Source organism: Haemorhous mexicanus, chromosome 6 (assembly GCF_027477595.1).
Source record: "Haemorhous mexicanus isolate bHaeMex1 chromosome 6, bHaeMex1.pri, whole genome shotgun sequence".
NCBI classification, from domain to species: Eukaryota; Metazoa; Chordata; class Aves; order Passeriformes; family Fringillidae; genus Haemorhous; species Haemorhous mexicanus.
The window spans coordinates 50,836,456-50,862,196 of NC_082346.1; the positions used below are offsets into that span (position 1 = coordinate 50,836,456).

At 38.3% G+C, this 25,741-nt stretch overlaps 1 protein-coding gene across 2 annotated transcripts in view; it reads left to right on the top strand.

The window, feature by feature from the left end:
* Window positions 1-25,510, top strand: part of UNC79 (unc-79 homolog, NALCN channel complex subunit) — a 107,039-nt gene extending 81,529 nt beyond the window's left edge. For both annotated transcript variants that reach the window (XM_059850204.1, XM_059850203.1), the window contains 9 exons: window positions 4,669-4,773; window positions 8,494-8,571; window positions 11,035-11,124; window positions 14,542-14,717; window positions 16,336-16,522; window positions 17,855-18,052; window positions 20,209-20,286; window positions 23,743-23,784; window positions 24,467-25,510. In XM_059850204.1, coding sequence (XP_059706187.1) covers window positions 4,669-4,773; window positions 8,494-8,571; window positions 11,035-11,124; window positions 14,542-14,717; window positions 16,336-16,522; window positions 17,855-18,052; window positions 20,209-20,286; window positions 23,743-23,784; window positions 24,467-24,667 — 1,155 coding nt within the window. In that variant the 3' untranslated portion in view covers window positions 24,668-25,510. The remainder of the gene's footprint in view (window positions 1-4,668; window positions 4,774-8,493; window positions 8,572-11,034; window positions 11,125-14,541; window positions 14,718-16,335; window positions 16,523-17,854; window positions 18,053-20,208; window positions 20,287-23,742; window positions 23,785-24,466) is intronic.
* The last annotated feature ends 231 nt before the right edge of the window (window positions 25,511-25,741 follow it).

Here is a 25,741-nt window from a genome sequence, read left to right on the forward strand (position 1 = left end):
AAACACTCTGTCATAAGTAGCTACATGATTTTCTATTTTGATAATGTACAACTGGAACATGCATTCTTTGAGTCTTGTTAAGACTTAAAATATCACTGTACAAACAGTGAAGAAGAAATGATGAAAGCAATGGCACTCTCGCAGAAAAACTGCACCACAAGAAAATAGGAAATATTTTTACAAAGTGTAATGGTTTGAAGCATTAAATAGAAGTTAATTAACAGTATGTTTAATGACAGCAAGCAAGTTCAACTTTTTGTCTAATTTGAGAAAGAAGAGTTTATGCTGTGGAATAATCCTGAAGAGATTATGCTGTGGAATAATCCTTAAGAAGAGATTGCCTAGCTTTTGGAATTGAGTTGTATCTATAGTTAAGGGTTTGGGCAAGGCAAAGTGAGTAAAATGTTAACTTGAAATCTAATAGTGTAGTTTTTTTTCATTGAAACAGAAAAGCCTCATTTAAAACTGAAGCAAAAATATCCCTCTTGCACTTGTGGTCTTATCAGAGTGTTTTGTAGATCTGCTAAAGCAAATGGTGACCTACAGGAAATTTTTCACTTTCCTCAGGCTCTGCAGTTTCAGAGAAATGAAGTTAAAACCATGGTGTTGGAAAACCCACGTGTGTTTGTTGCATGCTTCCTGGTTGATGGTTCTGTTAATGTAGTGAGTACTTAATTGCACACAGGAAGCTTGCATTACAGTGCTTGGTAAAATCTTCTTGATTTAGTTTAATGCAGCCTGATGACCCAGAAATGGAAGCATTAGTGAATGTTCTGCATTGTATGGCCACAGAATAGTTGATTTAGTGGAACTCCACACTATATTATCTTTGCTGTTTCTGAAAGCTTGCCGTAGTTTTGCTGTAGAAGTGTCAAAGTAATGACTGCTGTTAGAAAAAACACCAGATCAGTTTTGATGTCTGTGTTTCTCTCCAGTGGAAGTCACTGTAGGTAAACAATAGTGTTGAGGTAGAGGACCACATAGAAGTGAATTCCAGAAGGAATATAATTGTGAGCATTGAAGCTATTCAAATGTAATTGCTTGTTTTGCAACTTTGAGTGTGCTGACTGGAACAGAACACCAACTTTCAGCTAAGCTGTGGAGGAGTCTTGTCTTTTCAAAGAGCAAGCTACTCTGACATGCACTTTGTAGAGGTCAGTGCTGTACAACCACTCCAAATCTTTTTTTTAGGAAAAAAGATCCAACATTTTCCTAATAGCCTATGGCAGGAATATCTGAGTTTCTCTTGTCTTGGAGCCTGAAGACTCACGTCAGTCTGATATTTCCTTGTCTGAGTTTCTGTTCCAGGTCAGCAATTTGTTTCTTTCAGTGACTTTGGAACTCTCAGTAGAGAATACCGTCTCTTCTGTGGATTGTAATCTTATCTTTTCCTTTCAAGTGTCTTAAGGTCCTAAATGGACACTTTCTGGCTTTCTTATCTCTTAGAAGGGCAGAAGCTTGAACTTTAACTTAGCCTTTTGCTGGTGTTCTGTTGTGCCTTACTAAGTAAATGCAGAATGCCACATGAATTTGCTATTTAATCGTTTAAAGAATATTTAGAGGCAGATCTTCAGTATTTTTAATTACTGTAGTAGCAGCAGTGATAAATAAAGATTTTTGCTTTTTACTGGCTTGTTTGGAGGATAGCAATCTCCATTAAAGATCCAAATTGACTCTTATTACTAAGTTTGGACCCTGAGGTACTACTAGAACTTCAGTAGTTTCATGTTCTCCATATTGACATGTGGTTAGTCACAATTTGAAGGTTGCAAAGCTGTTTTCTGTGGGGATACATAGACATGTGGGAGAGTTAATTTGGCTGAACAGTCGCTGAAGTAGTGTATTTCTGACACTTCTGGTATCAGATTTATACATGGGGCTCCCCTGGATGTTATTCTCAAGGAGCAATGGCTTTGTGGCAGAATATAAACTTTATACATATTTATCACCAGCAGGATGATAGGAATAAATGGACTTGGGTAGGAATGATACTCTAGGCCATTGACTTATATGTCATCACCCCTGCTGTGCAGTGCAGGAAGCAAGAGATCAGATGTCAAAAAACCATTTTGCCTGATTTTGCTCAATCTCTGTTCATTACATGTGCTCAACAAACTTCAAGAGTTTAGACTGTGAGATAGGAGACTCCTTAGAGAAAGAGGCAGTTAGCAGTTGTATTATCCCTAAAGCCAAGAAAAGCTGGGGCTCATGAAGCCTATGCTTCCTTTCCAGTGTTCTGACGAGCAATTTATTAGGGCCCAGGTTATATCCTGTATAGCAGAGATGTTGGTATGTAAAATAGCTGAATTATGTCTTCCTTCTTTTTCAGTATGTGCAGGCTACTGGACTGGGTTACTGATAGAAGCTTCTGTCCACTCTTTGGGGGGATGTAGAAGTCAGCTGACTTGAGTGTGGCACTGCATAGTGTCTGTGTCTCAGGTCTGGGAAGGCATTTGATGGTGGAAGGGAGACTCTTCCTGGGGAATTCTAACAAGTAATCAGGATTTGTTTACACTGTGGGTATTATGCCCCATTCTGGTTCTCCATTCCTACTCAGAATATTGTAGTGTCAGAGAAAGTTGAGGTGATTCAGCAAGAATGAACAAACGGTTGGAGTTCCACATATGGAGCAACTAAGTCAAAGCTCTTTGGTCTGAAAGAGCAGCGGCTGATGGGAATGTGAGGGAGGCCTGCAAGGTCCCAAGTGATCCAGACAGGGATAGGTAATTTCATGCTTTTCCAGTGTAAAGAACAGACTAAGTTTATAGGAACTAGTCAAAGCAAGTAAAGGGAAGTGACTCTTCAACAGTGTGTGACCCTTTACTATTTGTGCTAAAGGTTGGCATGAGTCCCAGAGGTCAATGGACAGTTATGTGAAGAGAAATACATTGAGAGTTTTGAATTATACAGAAACCACACTGAGCTCAGAAGTTCTCTGAACTGAAAATAGATGGTGAAATTATATATGCTTGCCTTGCTCTTATTCTTCCTTTTGCTTCTGCTTATGGCCTTGTTGGAGATAACTTACTGAAGACATTTGTTCCCATCTGACCTCTCCTGAGTATTATATTGTATATTTTTTATCAGAGCAGCACTGATGCATGTGGAATGTGTGACTTTTGAATATTTGTCCCCTCAAGAAATGGTTTCATAATACAGCTGATTCTGGAGTGTTAGCTTCCTGCAAGTTTAGCTGCCTAGACTGCAACAGTGTAGTCAGAAAGGGACAAGGACTGCAGTTTGGGACCCATTCTACCATCTAAATGTCTGCACACTCCATGTAATTGAAGAGGAAACTAGGAGCTTGAAGTATGGTCTCTTGATTCACAGGCTGGCATCATAACTTCCATGGAATGCACACCATTCTGTTGTTTTGGCACCTTCTCTCAGATCAAGGCCTGATATTTAAAGTCTGTTTCCATTCAGAGATATGTGGGTGCTGTGGGAGATGTGCTCTGCTGCTGCAAGCTTTGTTAGGCAGTGTGCCACCCAGCTAGTGTGGGGACAGCAGTGCCCTGAGGAGGAACACTGGTGACTGCTTGGTCTGCTGCAACAGAAGCTCACTCTCACTCTCAGCTTCTCCTGTGTGCAGCTGGAGGCGGCCTTCAAATTGTCTCTCACTCATTAACCTCACAAAACTTCTCTGAGGAAGAGACCAATAATCCCATTTTACAGATTTTGTGGAGAAACTGAGGCCCTGACTGAGTAGGAATTTTCACACATTTAACTTAGGTGAGCAGGCAAGTGCATGGGATTTACAAGATGGAGGACGCCAGGTTTTAGATTTTAAGCACACTTTGGATATGCTCTCATTATCAGACCCTTTATTTCATCTCCAATGGTTGTCTGAAATACAGCACTTCCCCTGCTTAGCAAAATTCTTGAGTTGCTGTGGTCAGTAGCAGGTTATGGATTTGTTTCATGTTTTTATCTTATTGTCTAACGTTGGAGAATGTCAAAGTAAGATGTACAACAAGGCCATCTTATCTCTTGTACCTCCTTGCTGACTCAGCCCTACAACTCTATTCTTAGACTTCTGTGTTCTGATCTCCACTGGCTGATTTCCCCCTATGTTTTAAAGTGTTTCTGTTGTAGCAGCTGTAGCCAAGACTGTTTTTATTGTGGAAGTGGAAAAGTACTGCCAGTCTAATGAGTGGAAATTGATGGTCCAAGCAGCTGTAGTGGAGGCACTCTTTTTTCAAAGGGGAATAACAACAGAAAGAGAGTATGGGGAAATATAGATTGTTTTTGGCAGCTTCAGTGAAAGAATAATGCTAAATACTATGCAAGTTTTGTTCTTCTGTGTCATTTCTTACTGCTTTCCTCTTTTCTCTTTTCATGGGACTACTTAATGAAAGCTGTGCTTGCATACCTGGGTTTTATAACTATTTTATAAAATCTGTCTGTATTTCATGGGTGAAATACTAAATCTTGGATATAATGTCTGACAAAACAGCAAAGAAAAATCACCTTTGTTGCTGTCTGTTCATTAAGTCTGTAGAATTATATAAATTATGAGTGATGTTGGCTTTTTTTTTAGACAGCAGAAGCTGGTATATTTTTGTAATTTTGTTATTCTCAAACTTAGATAAAAAATATCTTCATGCTTTACTGGTGGCTGTCAGTGAATTTCAGGACATTCATAATTCTGTGGTTTTTTTGTTGCAGGAAAGGGACAAGTTCTACTTGACACGCTGTGTTATATTGGAGTTACTGCAAGCACTCAAGTTGAAGTCGCCCTTACCAGACATGAATCTGCTGCTGCTGGTGCAGGTACAGGAAATTCTGATGTAATTCTCATAGTGATCCTGTCTGGGTCCAGGTTCAGGAGTGGGGAAGAGGCTGAAGAACTGAGTCCAACATGGCTGCAGAAAGTACCAGCAATTTCTGGAGAAACAAGAACTTCTTAAATCCAAATCCAGTTGCATTTGTATGCATTGGTGCATGCCTTTAGGCTCCTAGATTAAAATTTAAGAAACTAAAATTGGACCCCAAATTTCTCATCATGATAATGACCTGTGCATCACTGCTGATTTATTGAAGATCACAGAATATATCTTGAATTGGAAGGGACTCATAAGGGTTGAGTCCATTGCGTTTTATATCATGTCCTGTTGGGGCAGCTGCCCCTGGTGCTGCCTTTTCTTTATATCCTAGCCTCAATCCCTGTCACCAGCGTGTGTGGGAAGGGCTGCTAGTGGATCACGGGTCACAACTCAGTTTCTGGCAGTGAGCTTGTCTCCACTTCCTGAAGGCCACTTGCTTTTGCCCTATAGTTTTCCAGCAACAAAAACATTGAAAATATTTCTGCTGCTTTCATTCTGTAGAGTCAAGCTACCTTTGGAAAATATGAGGAAATAAGATACAGGCTTGTGAAAACTTCTGCCTCCAAGAAGGCAAGTGTGGCACAGTTTGGCATCACAAGCCTGTCACCAAAAGAGTTTGCTGAAGTCCATAAAATGTAATCACAAGCACTGGGCTCATTGTTACAAAGAGATAACAATGATATGTTAGGAACTTAAATTCAGAAACAAAATTATAGGGGACCAGCATAACAACACTTCATAAGGTCCAGGTGAGGTGTTTATTACATAGATCCCCCATAATGCCCCCAGCATCCCAGCTCCATTCACTCCTTCCCATGATGGGTCAAAGCTTCACGTTGCTTACTATGGACTCATTATCTTTTGAGTACTGGTACATTACTCACAGTAAGTAAATGATTGCCAGTTGACAGAGAAATAATACTGACAAATGAAATAATATGCCAGTTATCCTAACTCTGAAAACAATTATTATGCAGTGTTAGGGGAACAAGTTGGGAAGGGAAGAATAACACAGGTTTTTTTTTTTCTTTTGATGCTTTTTTAAAACCTATTTAGTTTTAAAAGTACAAGTTTGTCTTTTTTTGGTTTTTTTGTTAATTATTATTAAACTCAAACTTACTTTTTTCAGTTCCAGTCAATATATCAAATAAGAACTACCAACCTCTTTCTGTCTTACAGCTGCAGTGATGCACGTTGATACCATGTACATTGGTTTTTGTTGACTTGAACTGATTTTTCATGTATTACTGAATAAAGCAATTATTCTGCATTACTCCTATAGTTCAGTCCTATGGCTACCTCAAAGCATGACAATTTCCTAGTCTAGTCCTTCCTGAATTTGTCGTCTGAGAATGCAAACAGGCCATGTCAATTTGGGCAATGGAGTTTAACTGATTTACACCTGTTCTTTGCATTGAGTCAATTGCCCGAGAGACCCAGTAAGCAAAACTCTCTTACATTGCCCTATCTCATAAAGATAAAATGGCATTTGCCTGGGTTTCCCTCTGAGCACTGTTCCCATATGCTGTATTCACTTTGGGATGCATTCATACCTTATACAACAGCATCTAATGTGGATATAAATGTCTTTTATGATGTCTCTCTTTCAGAGGCTGATGAAGTGATTCATATTTCCTGCTATCCAAAGCAGCCAGCTTCTGTTTTTATGCAGTCAGTGGTGAAGAATAGGGGTTGTATTCAGACCATCTGCCATAGATGCCTACTGGAGGCATGATGACTGCTTCTCCCATTGACTGTAAATTGGCAGCTCTCTGTAGTATGTGGTCTGAATCACTCAACAGCCTCTGGAATTGCAATACCATAGTAACCACTAAGCCCATCTAGAGCACCACTGTAATTTAAGAAATCTACCAGTAAAAATGCATACGTCTCTTATTTTTTAAATATTCTCTGATGCCATTAATAGAATTAAGGGATTGGTTCACCTCTCTACCACATGATATTAATTCAAATTGTATGCTTTTGAATGAATAAAGGCATAGCAGAGTTAACACAGCACCAAACGGAAATGGTTTTAATTTCCTGCAGTTATGTCTCCATGGACATGTTAGCCTGTATGTAAGATTCTGTACAGACAGTGCACACAGAATTCAGAGATTCTGTCAAACTGTTCCAGATAACAAAGGAGCTAGGAGCACTTTAATTTAATGATAGATCAGTCGTGGGCTGACTAACAAAGGAGTTCCTAGAAAGGTACATTTGACACCCACGTTTATCCATGTTACATAGTGCCATCAGTGTCACTGGTGACATTAAGGCTAAAATGAGAGTTAACTTTGTCCCACTTTACAAAGAATGAGAATTTTTAACCAGATCACTCCAGTCTTTGCATAGGTGTCGTGGACGATAAAGGGTACAGAGAGACTGTCTCCTTGATTTGTCCTAGCAAATGAAAGCCATCATGTACATGCTGCTGTTCCATGGGTTTCCATAGGAACTGCTTCTTCACACAGCATTTTGTTTCCCAGTACTTTTCTCCTGCTCACATTTCATCAGCACACATCTTCAGGATTTCCATTGACTTCAAATTAACTGGTGTCTCTTTAGAATTTGCTTGTTCAGTTGGTCTCTAAAATTCAGTGTACCTGATCTGTTTTGTTGTACAGCTTGTAGAAGTGTAAGAGTAAATTCTAGGGCTGTAAAGGATATTTTGAAATATTTCATGAAGAGCAGTCAGCCACTGAAAGTTCTGCTAACATATATGCATTAGACAACCATAAAATATGGTAGTCAATATCTGTCTCAGTTTGTGAAAGTACTATTGTATAAATTAATTTTTTAATCAGAAGGAAGATTAAGGCTTAGACCTTAGTTGACAGTTATTTTCTGTCTGCTCTTTCTAAGAAAGTTACATTGCATCCCTATGAACAAAAATGGTTCAAGTGAAGATAAAATGTTAGGACAAGAAGTTGTAGGAACAAGGAAATCATTTGCAGGTTGTCCAAAGCATTATTGAAGTTTATAGTGATTAAATAACAGCATTAGCAAGTTTAATGTATGAATGATGTGGACATTGGAGATTTTAGGTCAAGGGATTTGGAAACAAAAAGAAACAAGAAAAAAGGTAAAATAAAAGCGCAAGAAAAGCAATGAGAGATATTCCACTGTAATAGCATGACACTGACCATGTCTCAGAAACAGCTTGTTTATGTTGTATTGTACAGAAGTTAGACCACACCATACTAGTTGTCATCTTCAAAACTCTTCATATAATTCATCATTGTAGAACTTCAGTGACATCCCAGTTGTAATATCCCAGTGAAGAATATGGCACCCTGCCTCATCCTTCTCCGTCATGGTTCACTCTGCAATGAGAGGAGCATTTGATAAATGGAAGAAATAGCAAATATATATTTTTTCCATAAAGAAAGTCTGACTTGTTACACAATATTCTTCAAATTGCTTCTGCACAGCATATGTGTTAATTAAGCACATTAAAGTGAGATCTTTTTTCAAGAAAATTATCTCATTTATAATGGTGAGTTAAGTAGGTTGTTTATAAAGAAAGAGATCTCTAAAGGCAAATTACTATGAATAAAAGCAAGGAAAGATCTGAACTGATTTTAATGAAGTAATGAATAAATTATTAGGGTCTTCAGGTTCCTCAAAAATAATTAAAAATAACTTGTCTTTAATTTCTTCTTAGTTTGTTTGTGCAGATGCTGGAACAAAACTAGCTGAGTCAACAATCCTACATAAACAGATGATTGCCTCAATGCCTGGAGTAAGTACTGAACCAAAGTCCATTTCTTAGTTCTGTTCTGATTTTTTAAAAAATACATCTTATTCAGCATGCTTTGCTTCATTTAGTGCTCTTTCCTTTCCATTTCTCCTCTGATTGGCAAGATGGATTACAGGCAGAGGCTGAGATGCTTCATTCTTTTTATTAACAGTGGAAAGGTTCTGAATTTGATGTTGCTTCCCTTGCTTTCACTGATAACCTTCAGTCCTATAAGTGACTTCAGTGGAACCTGTGCTCAAAAAAACAAATCAAAGATCTGCAATTCTCAGTGGGGAGCAGACCAGCTGAGTGCATCCAAAAATGGCAGCAAGATGGAAAGCTATGAGCCATTGCCTCCATTCTCACCAGAGATTATCTGATTAAAGAAGGGAGTTAATGGTATTTTTCTAGTAATGTGTAACTCATTAATCTGTATCCTGCTAATGAGAGTAGCTAAATTACAAGTACTCCTTGCCTGGGCACTGAATATGCACCTGGTGAGTATGGGAGGAAGTGGCACCATGGGAGGTCTTGACTTGTTCCATGACACATGTGACTGAGTGCCCAAGCAGATGGAAGAGGGTTAGCCAAGTTTGCTTTACAAGCTGAGTAAGGAAAACTTGTTTCCCTGTGTTTGTCAGCTTTGGGGATGACTTAACAGGATCTTTCCCATGTATCTTCTGAAGTGTGTGATTTTTTTACATGCCAGTCTTTAATAATACCTTTCCTCCCAACAGGATATTTTAATTTATACTTGCTTTGAATAGACTAATAATGGTGTTACAAGGTATGATAGGAACATGATCATTTCAGAAGAAAACATAGAAAATTAGGCTGCCTACTGCTTGCATGAAACAGAATAGATCGTTGGAGAGAAGTCTTGTGCAACTGAGCATTTCTTTTCAGAGATTGAAGTGAAGTCTCCTTCATAATTCTGTTATTCAATATTCTAGAAGCCAGGTCGAATCCTTAGTGCACATAAACTGGCTGGAGGATATACTGACAGGGTTCCCAATGACCATGTTTCACTGGTTTTTATTCTGTCATGGGAACTGACAGGAAACTGACATTTGAAAAGCCAGGAGGTGGCATAGAAAGGGAACATACAAAAATGAGGAGTGCCCAGGTCAGCTGTTTAAATATAGAATGCTAGCGATTTTTCAAATTTCAGCCACTAAAACTCAACTGTGGCTTAATAATTCTGTGACTAAAAGTAAATCTAGTTAATTTGTATGCTCAGATAGGATAATCAGCTTCTGTGCTTCAAAGTGCAGGTAATCAAAAAGTGGTCAAAGAACAGTAGTTTTCTTCTGTAAACTTTACTGCAGTTCTCTGCCCTGAGCCTATGACTTGGGATAAAGTAGATTTTGGTGACTTTGAAAAGATATCCAATTTATTAGTGTAACCATTTAGCCTCCAAAGTTAAGCATTTCTTTTACTTCACCCCTAAGAATGAGGCATCCAGAGTTCCTGTTGAATTCAGGTAGCACTTTTTTTCTTCACCTCGGACTATTAACATATAAACAGAGGTTTATGTGATACCTAGTGGGTTGGTAGTGTCACCTTTGGAAAGCTTCCCTGCAGGGCTCTCTGATCTATTCAAAGCCCTTATTTAATCTGACAGCTTTGTTCTGTTGACTGCTTTATGCACCTCGGGCTCATCTTGTGCTTGCTGAGGGCCAGATTCACATTTCTCACTGTTCTAGGAAAAGGATTATGAAAATCTGTAGTGCACAAATACAGCAAGCACCACATTGAGTCCCTTTGTTTTCCCTTCGAGGTTGTTTTTGCTCTGGCACAGGTGGTTTCTCAGCAAGCTTATACCTTTATGATCTAACTGGAGCACTGCATAGCTTAAATGCCATGAAGACGCTGTATTTTGAATGCTTTTTCTTCAGGAATATACAGGAAATATTCACTAGTTTTTGTGTAAAGGAAAAAACATGACACATTTCAGTGATGTTCATTTCAGTGATGTTTACACATAAAAGGCCTGAAGTTATTTAAACTGTTTTTCCAGTGTGATTAATGGGAAATAAGGGCATCTGTGCCTGTGACTGAATTTTGTTTTTCTTTGATTGTAAGTGATTGGTTTCAATTGCAGAAAAGCTCAGCTGCTGGAAAAACTGAGTTGTTCAATTCTCATGAGTTTTTAAGACTTTGATTCTGGACCACTGTAAATTTCAGGATGACATGACCAGAATATTCCTGAAAGTATCATCAGTTGATCTTTTACTGCTGTCATAGATAAGAGTATTTTATGATGCATGAAGAAATTACAGCAGCTGGGCTATCTTCTCATACTGTAAGCAGATAAGAGGAGATAATACAGTGAGAAGAAGAACATCAAAGAATACCTATTCCTAATTATTCTAACTAAAAAAGAAAATAAAGAATTTGAGACAGACTAATTGTATTCTGGTGAAGCAAAACCCAGTACTTAAACTTATTTCTTTTATGTTTTAGTGTGGAACAGCAGCAATGGAATGCATGAGGCAGTATGTTGGGGAAGTGCTGGATTTCATTGCAGATATGCATACCTTAACCAAACTGAAGGTTGGTTCTGGCATATATTGATCTAAAGTGTATGAGGTTTTTTGCCAAAAATATGTTTTCTGTAAGGAACCTGCCTGGGTAGGTAGTAGGAAGTATTTGAGGGTGACTGACAGGTTTTTTTTCCTTTCTCTTGTGAAAGAATATTAGTGCTATTATAGGTTAGAGATTTCTGTGGCATCAGTAAAAAGTAGCTTATGTGATGTTGAAATGGAGGCTGATTCTAATATCATGAGCACATAATAAAAATGCAGGCATGATTTTTCTGAAATGCTGATGAAAAGCAAATGTCATACCAGAGTCACTGTGAGAAGTAGTTGTGTTTAATATAACCCAGGGAAGCATAAAACTCCCTGCCTGTACAGCTAAGTACACTCCTGTGGAGGAATCCTGTGTCTCCTATAGATACAAACAGATGCTTAAATTTATTGGAAGTTCAGAGGTAATTAAAATGCAGTAATTGACCTAAAAAAGGGGGTGTCCTTTTCCTAATGAATTCTGTTGTTTTCATTGTCAGTTTGTATTCTGTTGAGGTGGGGAGAAACCAAATGGCTCGTACAGTTGTAGTCCAAACTGCTTTTTGGTTTCTTTATATCAGTTGGATGACAAATTTTTAAGAGGAGTGATAGGAAAATACCTCTGTTAACATAAAATATTTTATTTAAGAATGCATTTCATAAAAAGATTCTAGTAATCATTAGCTAATCAGAACCTAGAATTCCTATTTCATGGAGGCACTTCATGTTCCTATTAAATTTCCTACAGAAATTCTCTAAAATATTTTGACAAACAAGTAGCCTAAGTAACATTGCTGCTCTGAAGTTCATTTATGAAGCAATGAGATGAGAATTTTTACCCTGCTAGCTTCTCACACACTCACTGTCCCTCTGGCCCCTCAAACCCACCTTGTGCCCCAGAGGGAAAGCCATATTGCATGTTAGTAATACTTACCACCAAGGAAGAAGAATCCCAGCTAAACTGAAACTTGTGTCTTGAAACTCTCTGTAACTGTATTTTACTGGACAAAATATTCCCTTTCTTAAATTCTTACCCTGTTGGCCATGAATTCCTTTGAATTAGAAAAAAAAATAGTCTAAGGGAAGCAGCCTGTTATGCTGGAGTAGAAATTTACTTCAAAGCACAAAGTAATTAATGATTGAAGTTGAATTGGATTACCTTCCCACTCTATCCTCTTAAGTTATTCACCATTTCTGTTAAAGTTCAGAACTGCTTTCAGAATAGGTAGCAAATGAATCATAAATGAGGCAAGAGATACATCTGGTTTGCTAGTTCCACAGGAAAAAAATCAGCTTACCTGAAACCAGGAATGGGGAAAATATGTTTGTAAATACTTGCAGGTATCCTCTCTCCTGTGTAAATGTTTCTGTAGAAAAATTTCTGTCATTTGGACTTCCTCCTTCTGCTCATCTCCCTGGAGCTGTAGTCTGATTTGTAGAATTGTTCTTATAGTGCAGAAGTCTGCTGATTACTTCTTATCCTCAGTGGGACTATTTATTTTTAAAAATGTTATATATGGATATAGGTAGAACATGCACTAAAACTTTACCTGTTTTTTCCCCTTTCATGTTTTGAAATGGGACAAGAAGCTCCCCAAGTCAGTCATCTAGCCATTTGCAACTGAGTCAGAAATTCCATGTTGTTTTGATTTAGCCATGTAATACAGGAATCTGAGGACATATTAGCATAATAGGAGAGTCAAATATGACCATAATCTTATGTATTGCAAAGAATAAGCTTTTCTGTCTTGTAAAATTAAAAGGCAGATTTTATTTAAACAGATAGAGCTTACTTTGTGGTTTCAACATGTTTGAGAAAATATTTGTAAGCATTTCTAAGTTTACAGATAGTCAGAACTTCAGACAAATTCACAGCATCTAGATTCAAATTCTTGCAGCTCATTTAATATATTTACTTACATTGCTTCGGTTTTATTAACAGAAGTGTTACTCCCTAGAAAATGAGTCCTAAGATCATCTGGTGGTACAGTTTCTTACAACAAGTGTGTCTTAGCAGCAGCATTTGGGGTTGTAGTTAACAAAGAATCCTGTATCATTTATATGACCAGTAACAATCCCAACAGCAGAAGATGGTTTTCAAATGTTGGTTTTCTAATTTGGAAATTTCTACTCTCTGTAGGAATTCAGAGAACAGACCTAGTTAAAGTAGTTTATTTAAATCCAATGTCTTCTTTTGCATATCCAAGAATAATTTCTTTGAAAGAGGCTAATTATTTTCAGTCCTGTATATTAGGAATTACTGCACTATAAAAAAGGTGTAAATGTTAATTCTCAAGATAATCTCATTTCAGTATACTGTTTCTGTTCAGTTTATTGTGGTTTCTTTTTACCTTTGAGATAACATCGTAATTGGTAAAGCTTGGCAGGATTTTATTTAGAAAATTCCACCATTTTTTAAGATTTCTAATATATCTGCCTACATAACTGTCTTCCCTTTTTACCTGTCTGTATAACAAAGTCATTAAGTATTCATGCTGGTACATTGGGGTTTTTCTCTTCAAAGAGATTTAAGTAAGTGCAGTTTGAGAGTGTAAGTTTCTGTGGTTGGATATTTATCTGCTACAAAAATATTGTTGGTTCACTGATTTTTATCCTGTTACAATAATTGGATAACTGATGACCTGATTTTCTTGTGCAAAGCATATGGCTCTCCTTTTAAGCAAGCAACTGCAGTCAGCATGTGTTCTGTTATAGTCTAGTACCAGAAGGTAATGCAAAGTTAGCTGAATAGAAATACAGAAGTATCTCAAGAAGCAGCAAGGAAACATCCCTGAAAGCTGGCAAAGCAGAATAAATTATCTTTACAAGCATAAATATTTGAGTGTTTCTTGGTGAGAGGTTTGACCATTTTATTGCCAGAGTTTAAAGGCATTTCTAACAGAATAGTGCAATATAGCTGGCTAGTGTAATGCAGTCATATTGCTGGAGAGTAAGTGAGCTTCTTTCTGAACATGTAAATGGGATATTGCACATGGAAGGCATTTCCTGCCCAGATGCTATCTTGTTAAATGGTTGGAGTCTTTCATTTTTACCTAACCTCTCTGGATATGCAAGCATTAGTTTGTATTTATCAGCTGTTGAGTTTGCTGTACAAAAGCTGCCTATACATTTTGCCCAAATTATATTATGTCTTTATACTATTATATTATGGCCTCTTGGAATTCTGGCCCTCTGTGGAAAGATCTGCACCATTCTGGTGTTACTAATATAGGGATTGGAGAATTTAAAAAAATCTATTTCTGAGCTTTGTTTCATAGACACAGTTAGAGATCCTGGGAAGGAATTGAAAGGGGGGAGTGAAATAGAACAGGCTGGGTTTTGGAAGAATTTATTTCAAGCAAAATACTCTTTATGGGTAGGAAATCAGATCTTTGCCTTGCAGAGTCACATGAAGACTTGTTCTCAGCCACTGCATGAGGACACATTTGGTGGACATCTGAAAGTTGGTTTAGCTCAGATTGCTGCTATGGAAATCACCCGGGGGAACCACAGGGACAACAAAGCTGTGATCCGGTATTTGCCTTGGCTTTACCATCCTCCTTCAGCAATGCAGCAAGGGTGAGAACACTTTTACACAAAATGGAATACTAAAATGACTTGGAAATCTTCACAAAATTATGTTTTTATTGCCAGATTCCACAGATAAGACCCACAGTAGGAAATGGTGGCAGTGGGACACTGAAACAGCTGCTCAGCATCTCCCTGATCCTTAACTGAGGAGTTTGTCAATGTAGTATTTAAAGTACATGCCAAAGGGATAGTGGAGGTTACTCCAGGGGCTTGACTGGAGTAACACTGGAAATTAACTTGATTCTTGGTCTAGGTGCAGACAGTGAAAAGCACACAGGCACTTGATCAGTTGTAGAATTACAGAAAATATACTCTGAATTATAGACAATACCGCAGGAAATGGCCTTTGAAATTATGCAGTACAAATGAGTGAGAACTCTAAAGTGTAGGCCTACTGATGTATGATAAACTACTGAGTTCACCTGGCTAAAGTTACATGAAAGAAATCCTGCTCAAGACCTGTTTTCTGTCCCTTTTCACTGAGAGAAATCTTGATGTACAGTGTTTTGTTTTCTAAAATAAGGGAGTACTCTCCCTTGTATTACAGTGACAATAAGGGACTTGTTTTGAGTGTAGGCAACTGGACTATGTTTCACCAAACCTGTCCCAGCTTTTTCCCAGACTATCTGTCCAGGATTCTTGGGACTAAGCTCTTTAGGCGCAGTCCTTTTAGGTACATCTGCATGTGTATTTATGTGGAGCATATCTACTTTTGGAGTGCTTAAATCCTTGCACTTTAGTTTCTTACATGTAAAAAAAAGAAAAAAAAAAAGAACACATGTTTTGAATTGAAAGTAATGAGTTACTTTAAGGTCCTATAGGGACTTGAGGAAGAGCATTGTATCAGATTTTATTAAAGACCAAAAATTAATGGAATGTGTCTTGGGTAATATGAGTCTTTGACAATAACATCAAATTAGAAGCTAAAACCAGCAGGGAGAGTGGCCTAGTAAATAGTGATTTATAGATGGAAAAACAATTATTTTTTTCCTGTGCCTATGAATCCAAATGAGTATTTAGTCAGAGCTTGGAAGCAGCAAAGGGACAGACAAGATGTCACCAGTAAAGGTCTCTTCCTTTTTAGATTATCTAGGCACACGCTTTGCAATTAGACACTGCACTAGACAGTGGACAGCTACTTGAGTGTCATAAAAAAGCATTGTCCCTGCCCTCAAAAACACAATCCAAGTGTGCAAGGAGATGCCCAAGAACACAGAAATTAAGTCTGCCTTACCAGGGGAGAGGTGGAACACAGTGGAGGTAAGGCAGCTGCGTGGTGTCCAGGGCAGCTGAGAGGAGCATTTCCACTTGGGCAATCCTTCCCATCTGATGACATCTGTGTAAAAAATCATTCTGTATGGGAGCAATGAATCTGTGAATGCTTTAACCTTTTATAGAGACTGTTTCTTAGACCCACCAAATAGGTTCTATTGGACTTGAATGTGGTATGTCAAGGCCACCAAGATCTGTGTGGTTGGAATCTTCCCAATGATCTGTGTCTCCAGCACACTGAGACTGCATCTGCCAAATGTGCATAAGGAGACTCCATATTTTGGGGAAAGCCAGAAAACTTAGTATCATTGTAAAATCTGCTCTTTCTTGACAGGCCCAAAGAGTTCATAGAATGTGTCTCACACATTCGTTTGCTGTCCTGGCTACTTCTGGGGTCTCTGACACACAATGTTGTCTGTCCAAATTCTCCATCATCTTGCATGCCTATTCCACTGGATGCAGGTTCACAAATTGCTGACCACCTTATTGTTATTCTGATTGGGTTTCCAGAGCAATCAAAGGTAAGGGATTATGTGTTTTAAGTAGAGATGTGTTTTGTATTGGCCTTTTTGCAAACATTTATTTTAGTAAGTAAAAGGAGGGGTAAAAGCTTACTAAAACTCAGGACCCAGGGAAAGAAATCTCTGTACAGTTTTTCTTACATGCCTAGAAGACTGATGATATTAGTACACTTAAGTTTGAGGTTTGGCTATTTCAAAATGTCTGAACACAGGAGTGAGGAAATGAAAAACTGAATTCTGAATTGAAGCTTTAGCAGTGACCACCTCTGTAGCAAATCTCTCAGATAGTTATTTATTCTTGTTGTATATTTGCATTGGATAGCATGTAAATAATTTTATGATCAAGATAATTACAAGCAGTGATGATTCAAGCACAACTTTAAGTTTTCAGGACAAGAAGAGTTATTACAGATTATAAGACATTTGTGGCAGTAGTTTAACACAAATACAGCAGCGGTCTTTGACACCAACCAGGTTTTTATTAGTGACAGAAGGAGAATGATCACACATTTATCTTATACATAAAATACTCCTTTCTTTCCCTCCACCCAGCCAAGACACTGGTGCTTCCCATCCATTTCCTTGGCCTTTTTTTTGCTCTTTCAAATACCTCTTTCCAGTTACCAAGCAACCATTGCAATGTTTGGTGAAGTCATACTGCCACAGAGCATGAATCCCTCTTGCTCTTGCAAACTGAGAAAACATCTCTGACCAGAAGCATCTTTCCTGTAATGAAGTGGTTAATGTCCAGCAGTCCTGGAGGCTCAGACACTGTGATATATAACAAGGATTAGCAAGGAGCCATGTCTGAGCATGCAAAATGAATTCTCTTTCCTTGCCTGTTTCCTTGTGACTATGAGCAGTCCCAGCAAAGCAGAAATTGGATGACAGATTACCAGAACAGATGTAAAATCATGTATTTTATATGATAACTGTCCTTTCAGGTTCTGAAGTGGAGTCATGTGTGCCAGAGCCTTCAGACCTTCCACAGATTGCAGTGGAGATTTCCATTAAGAAAGTTTCAGAAATAGTCCTGAATACCTGTTTTGCAAAACTAACTTTCTTTTAAAGGGACTGACCTTAATGCCAGGCACTTGGATGGCATGGGAGCATATTTGCAAATGCAGTTTTTACAAATATAAACCCATTTTGTAAACATGGAAAAGCTGTTATCAAGTGTACTTGACTTACTAGTTCCTAATGGGAGGGAAACATGGGAAAGTGAGGGGCAAAACTGCACAGCGGGACACGTGACAGGGAATGAAAGCCTCTGCACTGTGTCCCAATACAGTTACTTAAATAAACATTTTCTTCTATTTTCTGTTTTTACAGACATCTGTTCTGCACATGTGTTCCCTGTTCCATGCATTTATATTTGCTCAGCTCTGGACAGTGTACTGTGAACAAACAGCAGTAGCTCCGACAGTCCAGAATCAGAACGAATTTAGCTTTACAGCAATCCTCACAGCCCTGGAGTTCTGGAGCCGAGTGACACCCAGCATCCTGCAGCTAATGGCACATAACAAAGTGGTAAGTCAGGTGCTGCAGACAGATCTAGTGCAGATTAAACTCAGAGGAGGCTTGGCTCTGTTTCAGTGGAATATAACAGACTATGAGTAACATCATAAAGTGACTTTGATGCTTTTGAGAAATTAAAGAGATAGCTAATTAGTAGTGATTAAACCTCACAGTGAGCCTGAAACAGGATGTAGCCAGAATCTACCTGAAACAGCATCAGGAGCTTGAGTTGCTGCTTGTTGGATTAAAAGCTCCTTGCATCACATCTCATTTTGTATATATTCCTGCTCTTAACTGTGGTCTATTGTTTTATCTGACTCTGCCTTACAGCACAAATGAACTTTTCTAGGATAATTCTGTGAATATCCATTTGGTTATGTTATACCATGTGATGGTGAAAAAACACTCAACTGCTGACAACTGACCACCCATAATTCTCAGGCTATTCATCAAAAATAAGCTACATAAATATCTCTTGAAACATTTTTGAGTAATGAATGACTGGAAGGATAGAGATAAGAAAAATCATCCATACCATTTGCTTGGACATAACCTTTAAATGTTTGTTTATCCCAAATACTCTCTTCTTTTGGAGCAACTTTGTAGAATAAGAACCCAGAGGGCTTCCAGCAGCCCTCTCATAGCTGCTCCTTTGCTTAGCCTTGACTAATGATTCTCTGTACCTACAGGCTTAGAGTTAAGAGCTTGTTACTGATGGGCAAGGCCTATTGTGTTTCCCACATCCCAGACAGTCATGACAGGTCAAAACTTTTTAACTGGAATGTTCACTAGTATTTCTGGCTCTGGAGAGCTTGAGGTTAGCTTTGGGAAACATTTTTATACATTGCCCATTCCTCTTAAGTTAGGTCTTAAGGTTTGGGTTTTTAAGGTTTGCTGCTACTAAGGTTTTCATTCCTGGTTTGTTTGGGTTTCCTTTTTTCTTTTTAAATGTAGATCTGCTATGTGTATGGAAATTGTTTTATATAATTCCCCTTTTCCCATGTGAAGCATCTTCCATCCCAGGCAGGTATGGACCTTGCCCTTTTAATTGTAATTGCATGGGCTGCAATTGAAAGTCTTAGCCAGTTATTATTTCCTGTGTCTTGTCCATATCAGGCAAGAACCACCTAAAGCTGTCCCTAGATGATATTTTAGCCTCTGACACGGTGGGGTCTCTGTGGGTCACAAGCCATTGCTGGGAACAGTAGTTCAGGAAGCTCCATTTGAAGGAACAGGTAGTGTGCATTGTGTTTCCAGCCAGCCAGTTGTTTAGTCAGACACAAAAGCCTCTTGTCAAGCCCCAGGATGAGAGTATGACTGGGAAGTCCCAAGTTCCAATCCTTTCTCCGAAAATATATCATAATGTAGCTTTAGAGCCACAGTTATTAAGCTCTCAGCCTCAGCTCTTGCTCTGTGAAATGTAGATAGTAATACTTGTGAAATGTAGATTGTAATACTTGCCTGTCTCACAGGGCTGTTTTAAGGTTAGTTAGTTAGTGTTTGTGAAGCACTTTGAAGATGAAAAGCACAACATAAAAGCTGAGTTTATTATTATCAAGGGGAATTTACATGTAGTTTAGACAGGCACTGTAAATAGTCATTGCTGGCTCAGGGTGTTTGTCTTGTACCTGTGAATTTACACAATATTAAACATAAAAAGCTGTCTGCTACCAAATAACTGATATTTGCATCTGTCATACATTATGTTACAAAATGGAAGAATTATGGACTAGCTGTCAGTTCAAAACAGTAAATTGTCTTTTGATGTGGGATAAAAAGATGGGGCTTGTGACAATGTTAATTTTCAAAGATTAAATAAATAAAAATAACAATTTCTGACACACAGATTGATGAGAATTGCATAGCGAAGACACAAAAAACAGTTTATGATGTCTGAAAAGAGCAAAGCCAAAGACAGCTTGTTTTGATGTGTGGTAAGAATTAAAATACATCAAAGGTTGTAACAGCTAGCTGTCACCACCTTGGGGTAAAACTAAACAAAGAAAAACATCCCATATGTGCTCATGTAATCTTTAATCTTCTGTGTCAGTGGTTAAAAAACTGCCTAGCAAATACAGGAAGATCCTTCTTAGAGGCTGTTGGCTTATCTTACTACATTGTTATGCTGGATATTAATTTGGTTTTATGCTTGATTGTTCTTTTCCAAGATGGTGGAAATGGTGTGCCTGCATGTGATCAGTTTAATGGAGGCTTTACAAGAATGCAACTCTACTATCTTTGTAAAGGTAGGCATACCCTACCATGAATATGTATTAAATTATATTGCCTGATTATTCTGATTTCTAAATGTATATTGTCCTGTGCTTTCCCTCCCACTTAAAAAAAGAGAGAGTGGAAGAAACTGAGGTTGAATGTTAATGCCACAAAATACCCTAGCAGAGATACTGAAAAATAAAATCCGTGCTAAGAAAACCAGACCACAATTTCAAATTCAAGTTCTCCTGATTTTTTTTTAAATGACCATCTAATCTACTTCCTCTTTCCATTGCCACTAATGTCAGTAATGATCTTATTCCTCGAAGAGACACAACTAATGTCACTGACTTTGTAAACCTCTAGCTACTGCCTGAATTTTCAGCCATTCTGTATTTTCTAGTCATCATAGGTCCTTTGGTGGGTGACAAAAACTTTTTGCTACGTTGATTTTCTTGTTATTATATGAGTTGTTTCTTTGGAAATCCATAGCCAGTCTTCCATCACACTGTTTGCAGAAGGGTTGAGGTAGTCTCACAAGCATAAATCAATTTTACTATCCTTTTTTATGTTTTCCCAGTGCAAGAGTGTTTCCACATAAGTAGTTAAGGTTAATATAGTTCTTCTGTTGCCATAAAGGAAATTTCTGTCTATTGCTTTACTCCAGTCTTTTATGATCAAGCAAGAATTGAAAATAAAGTAGCTAAAATTGAAGGTCTTTATGTCAACATGAAAGTATTCACACTCATTGTGAAAATACAGGTTTGTAATGGCTTGATTCACTACAGAAATTCTGTCACTGAGGGCTGTTATAGTGATTATGGCTCTGTCTGAAAGACATACGGGCTTCTCTTTTAGCCAGTCCAGGATGTTCAGAATTTGACAAAGATGAAGAGTGGCTTTAAAGCTGTGAAAAGAGAGGCCTTTAGGGCCAAATCCCTGTCACAAATCAAATGAATGCTTTCAGGGGGTTATGTTTGAGAGCATATATCAATATAATGCTAAGTCAGGTTAAAAGGACATTGTTGTTACTATAAAATCAAGCTCATAAAACTGTGGAACTCTGAGTTAAGGTGCTAAGCTTTCATGTTTAGTGGGTGGGAGATGGAAGAGAAGAATTTGGGTGACCAAATCCCCTTTACTCAGCCCTAAAGTGAAATCCTGCATGAACAGTATACCTGCATATCAGTACTATAGGATTCATAGTTCCTGATTACTATTTTTTTTTCCTGAACTCATTGTAAAAATATTTTTTGTAGATGTGAAAAATAAGTGCCATGATTTAGGGACTTACTGTATGTTTGAAGTCCTTCAGAGACACAGTGGTGCAAAGCTTATTCACACAGGAACCAGTGAGTGGGTTCTCTAATTAAAAAAGTCAAATTTGAGACAGTCTCTTCTTCAGTGACTGTGAATTGAAAGTGTTGAACTTTTCTCCTGCTTTTCTATGTCAGAGGAGCTGGAAAAGTGGCCATACCAGGTTAGGCATTGGTGTTGGAGACCAGTACCTTGCTGGTCACATCTTTGACCATCAACTGTGTCTCTGAGGAACTTGGGAGCCTGCAGTGAAGACAAGAACAACTCAAGGGCTTTTGCCAAGACCCAGGGGTTTTGGGCAGCCCCAGCAGCTGCTGTGTAGCTTTTTAGAGAGCTGCACAGGCAGCAGATTTGGAGAGCCAGAACAGCACCGTGACCAGCCTGTTGTACAGCCTGGTTTCCCTTTAAAAATTAAACTGGAATCAATATAGTTCTCTTGAAAATATAAACTCAAAAAATTTGATAGTGTCTGACAGCACTCTGTTCTTCCAGGTGTTTTTTCTGACTCGAGTTTTGTATTCTTCTTTGTGAAGAAAAGGCTGGCTGAGGATTAGTTAACAAAACTCAAGAGCTTCCATAAAAATGTCTTCTTGTGTGACTTATCTGTCTGGCAGCTGTAGCACTAGAGGGTTTGCTTGCTTGTGCGTGCAGCAGAAGGTTCATTTCCTTAAATGTGTCCAGACCCTGCAAGACAGAACTGGTGCTGGAGGACAAAGATCTGTATCTAACCTTAGACTTGTCCAGAAGAGATATTGATAAAAGCTAGTTTCCATGAGTGCCCTTTACAGTCAGTATTTTTGGACATGATTCATCTTGATCTATTTTAGATACTTGCTTTGGGACAAGATGAACTGAATGTGAAGTGCTTGATGCTCTCAGCTGACTGTAAAAGTTGTCCAGTGAATTGGTTCAGATGCAGAGGGGTACCCTAAGTTTTCTACCTGGCTTCCCTTCTTGCTTGATGTACTTCTGACACCAGTCCTGCCTCCAGTGGCTAACTCCACAGGAACTTCATCAGTGCCAGATGAATGTTTTGTTGATGGCAGTGAGGTGTGGAGCATGACCTCCCAGACCTGTACCCTCCTCACCAAAAACACACCTTGGGATTGTGGTCACTGCATCTTATTAAGCACTTCATTAGTGTGAGAGCCCATGGAAGGATGTACAGAGCTCACACATCTGCTGCATCTGGCTGAATTCCAGCTGTTTTGGCATTCATCTGTCTGTAAATGCTGAGCTTTGACTATGGTTCTTCATGTGGTAGACTCAGTAATGAGTCCTGACAGAGTTGCATATGATTCTCCAGCAAAAGAGCACTGAAATTGAACAATTGTCATTCCTTGCACAAGGGAAACAGCACTTTATCTAATGTTGTCAATAGTGATTAGGTTTAACTTGCAGCTCCAGTAGCATAATTGGCAAATTGCAAATTTTAATGCCATTTGGAGCAACATTTTAGAACAGTAACCTCAATAGTTAAATTAATATTGAAAAACATGAATACTTTTGCTAGAAATGCCTCTCTGGCTTTCATAAGGCTGTCATGTTACACTGCCTCAGAAGAAAAAGTTCCCTGAAGAGCAGGAATCTGAAATAGTGTAACTCCAGTCCAATCAGAGCTGACAAATTTTCAGACCTCCTCACCCTGTTGTTCTGGATAGCTTTTACCTGTGCTCCCTACAGAATGTCTCACATTCTGCAGTGAAGCACTGGTGTGACTAGTGGCTTAAAACTGTTGGTTACTATTTAAATATATGACCTGTTATTAAGAACTGCTGCTGCTTTTTGTTTTTATTTTTTGATGTTTACCTCACCATGCAAAATGTTTAGTCTGTTTACTCCAATATTGCTCACCTGCACATACAGAAACACCCTTACAAGGAAAGTAATAAGTGACTTCCTATAACAAGTTTAATTCTGTATTTTCATCATCATTACCTTAAACAGGATATCAATAATTGCTACTGGTGATTCATCAAGCTACCGACAAGAGAAATTGGCTTCTTTACATCTGAGATTTACCTTCTCCAAGTTCTTAAAATAACCACATTTTCAGATTTGTGGTTCAGACCATGCCAATTCAAATGGCTAAATGCATGAGATGTATCCTTCTCTGACTGTAGCATGTTTACAGTCACTTGTATAATAACAAAATGCACCTCTTCTTGCAGCTCATACCAATGTGGTTGCCAATGATACAGTCAAACCTAAAGGTAAGCTGTTTCTAGTGCTTTATCCTTTTATTGTTAGTATTATACATTTCTCTAAATTCTGGAAGTAAGATGTGTGAAAATAGATAATTGTAGCATATGCAGTTGAGATGAAGCTCTGAAGTGTGAGCATAGATAGAGCATCATCTGCTGAGACACTTGCCCTCTAGTCAGTTCTGCTCTATCCATTTCCCTTCTGGAACATTTTCCTTTGCCCAGGTTCTGCACTGGGACCTTTCCTTGCTGTTTACTGAGATTGGTTGTTCCCTGAGCTGTGGTTTTTCTTAATGCCTTAGGCTTGAGAGTTCCCTGACAAATCAGCATTGGGACTCTTGACTCAGGAGATGGATTTGGGTTCTAAGGAAGATATTGTGGGACTGTTTGCTTGGGTAAAACTACCATCTGGCCCTCTTTGTAAGGGAGAAAAAGATGGATCAGTGTGGTCTGTGAGTCAAGAGATTTTTGGTGAAGAGAAGAAAAGTTTTGGACTTGGTCTCAGTATGGAGTTGTGTTTGTAAGCACATTTGCCTTCCATGGCAACACCACGGGGCAGGATGTGCAAGAAAGAAATTTGACATGGGGCAATGCAAGAAACTTCCTGGCCAACAAACCAATACCCTTCACATTGCTATGTTAATGCACATGTTAAAGGTAAGAAACTGAATGTTTTGCATCATTTCAACAGCATTTATCTGCTGGCCTTCAGCTCCGCCTCCAAGCCATCCAGAGCAATGTCAACCATCACAGCCTGAGGATGTTGCAGGGGTCAGGACAAATGAACAATAGCTCGTCTGTGCTCCGCAAGTGGCTGCAGTGCACCCAGTTCAAAATGGCTCAAGTAGAAATCCAGTCATCAGAAGCTGCATCTCAGTTTTACCCTTTATGATTCATGTAACTTGTTCCAAAATAGTCATTTTTTAGCCTAGCAATAACAGGGTTAGAGCTGTAAAAGACCTTTTGTATAAATCCATATACAGAGTATATACTGTATCTACACTTTTTAGCCTAGGACAGAACGTGAAAAAGCTTATAATGGGTGAAGCCAAGAGCCTGCTCCTGCCAGTTTATAATTACAGTTACTCAGGATCAACAGGTTCTAAGTCTGGGTTCATGAACATGGATTGGACTCAAATCTATCATATTGTACATATCTCTCTGATCATTGAAATAACTTGTTCCTAAATGTTCCTTTACATTATTTTTGAAGCTAAAACAAAAGTCACTTTTCTTTAACTTCTATTTTTTTTAAAAATAGAATTGTGGGTATTCACAAACATGGAAGTGCTATGTTGCTATTTTTTGACAATTACAAAAGAAAATACGGTTTTTAGGAACCTTTATATAAGTTTTTAGGGGGGAGGTTTTTTTTTTTTTTTTGATTCACAGCTGGCAATGCAATAAAATCTGTCACTATAAAACAGTGATGTTCTAATGAGGCTTTTTGTCATCATCTTCTGGGAAAACAGCAGCTTGTAAGGAGATTTGTTATGAAGTGCACTTAGAAATTAGGTTGTTAAACTGTGCCAATTAATTTGTGGTTTTTTTCAGTACATTTTCCAAAACTGCCAGGTCTGATTTATTATTTTTTGAAATACTGCTTTTACTTCATTGATTCTATGCTGCTCTACTTTGTAGGTTTCATAGAAGCCTCTTTGATTTTGTGACTACTCTATTGTATTCTTCTGTCGATACTTGTATACAGTGCAATTAAAAAGATATCCCAAATCTATTCTTATTGATGTCTACAGAATTTATGTTGCAAACTTCAAGAGAAGCATGACTGGACTTGAACTTTTGCATAATGATACTTACAAATCCCAGCATTTGCATACTGTTGCATACATGACGTTTAATAACAGATGGATTTTAATATCATTAGGAGACTCAGCCAAAGCCCATTGGAATCTAAGGAGAATCAATTAACTCAGTGGATTTTACATAAAATCTTGAAAGCATAATG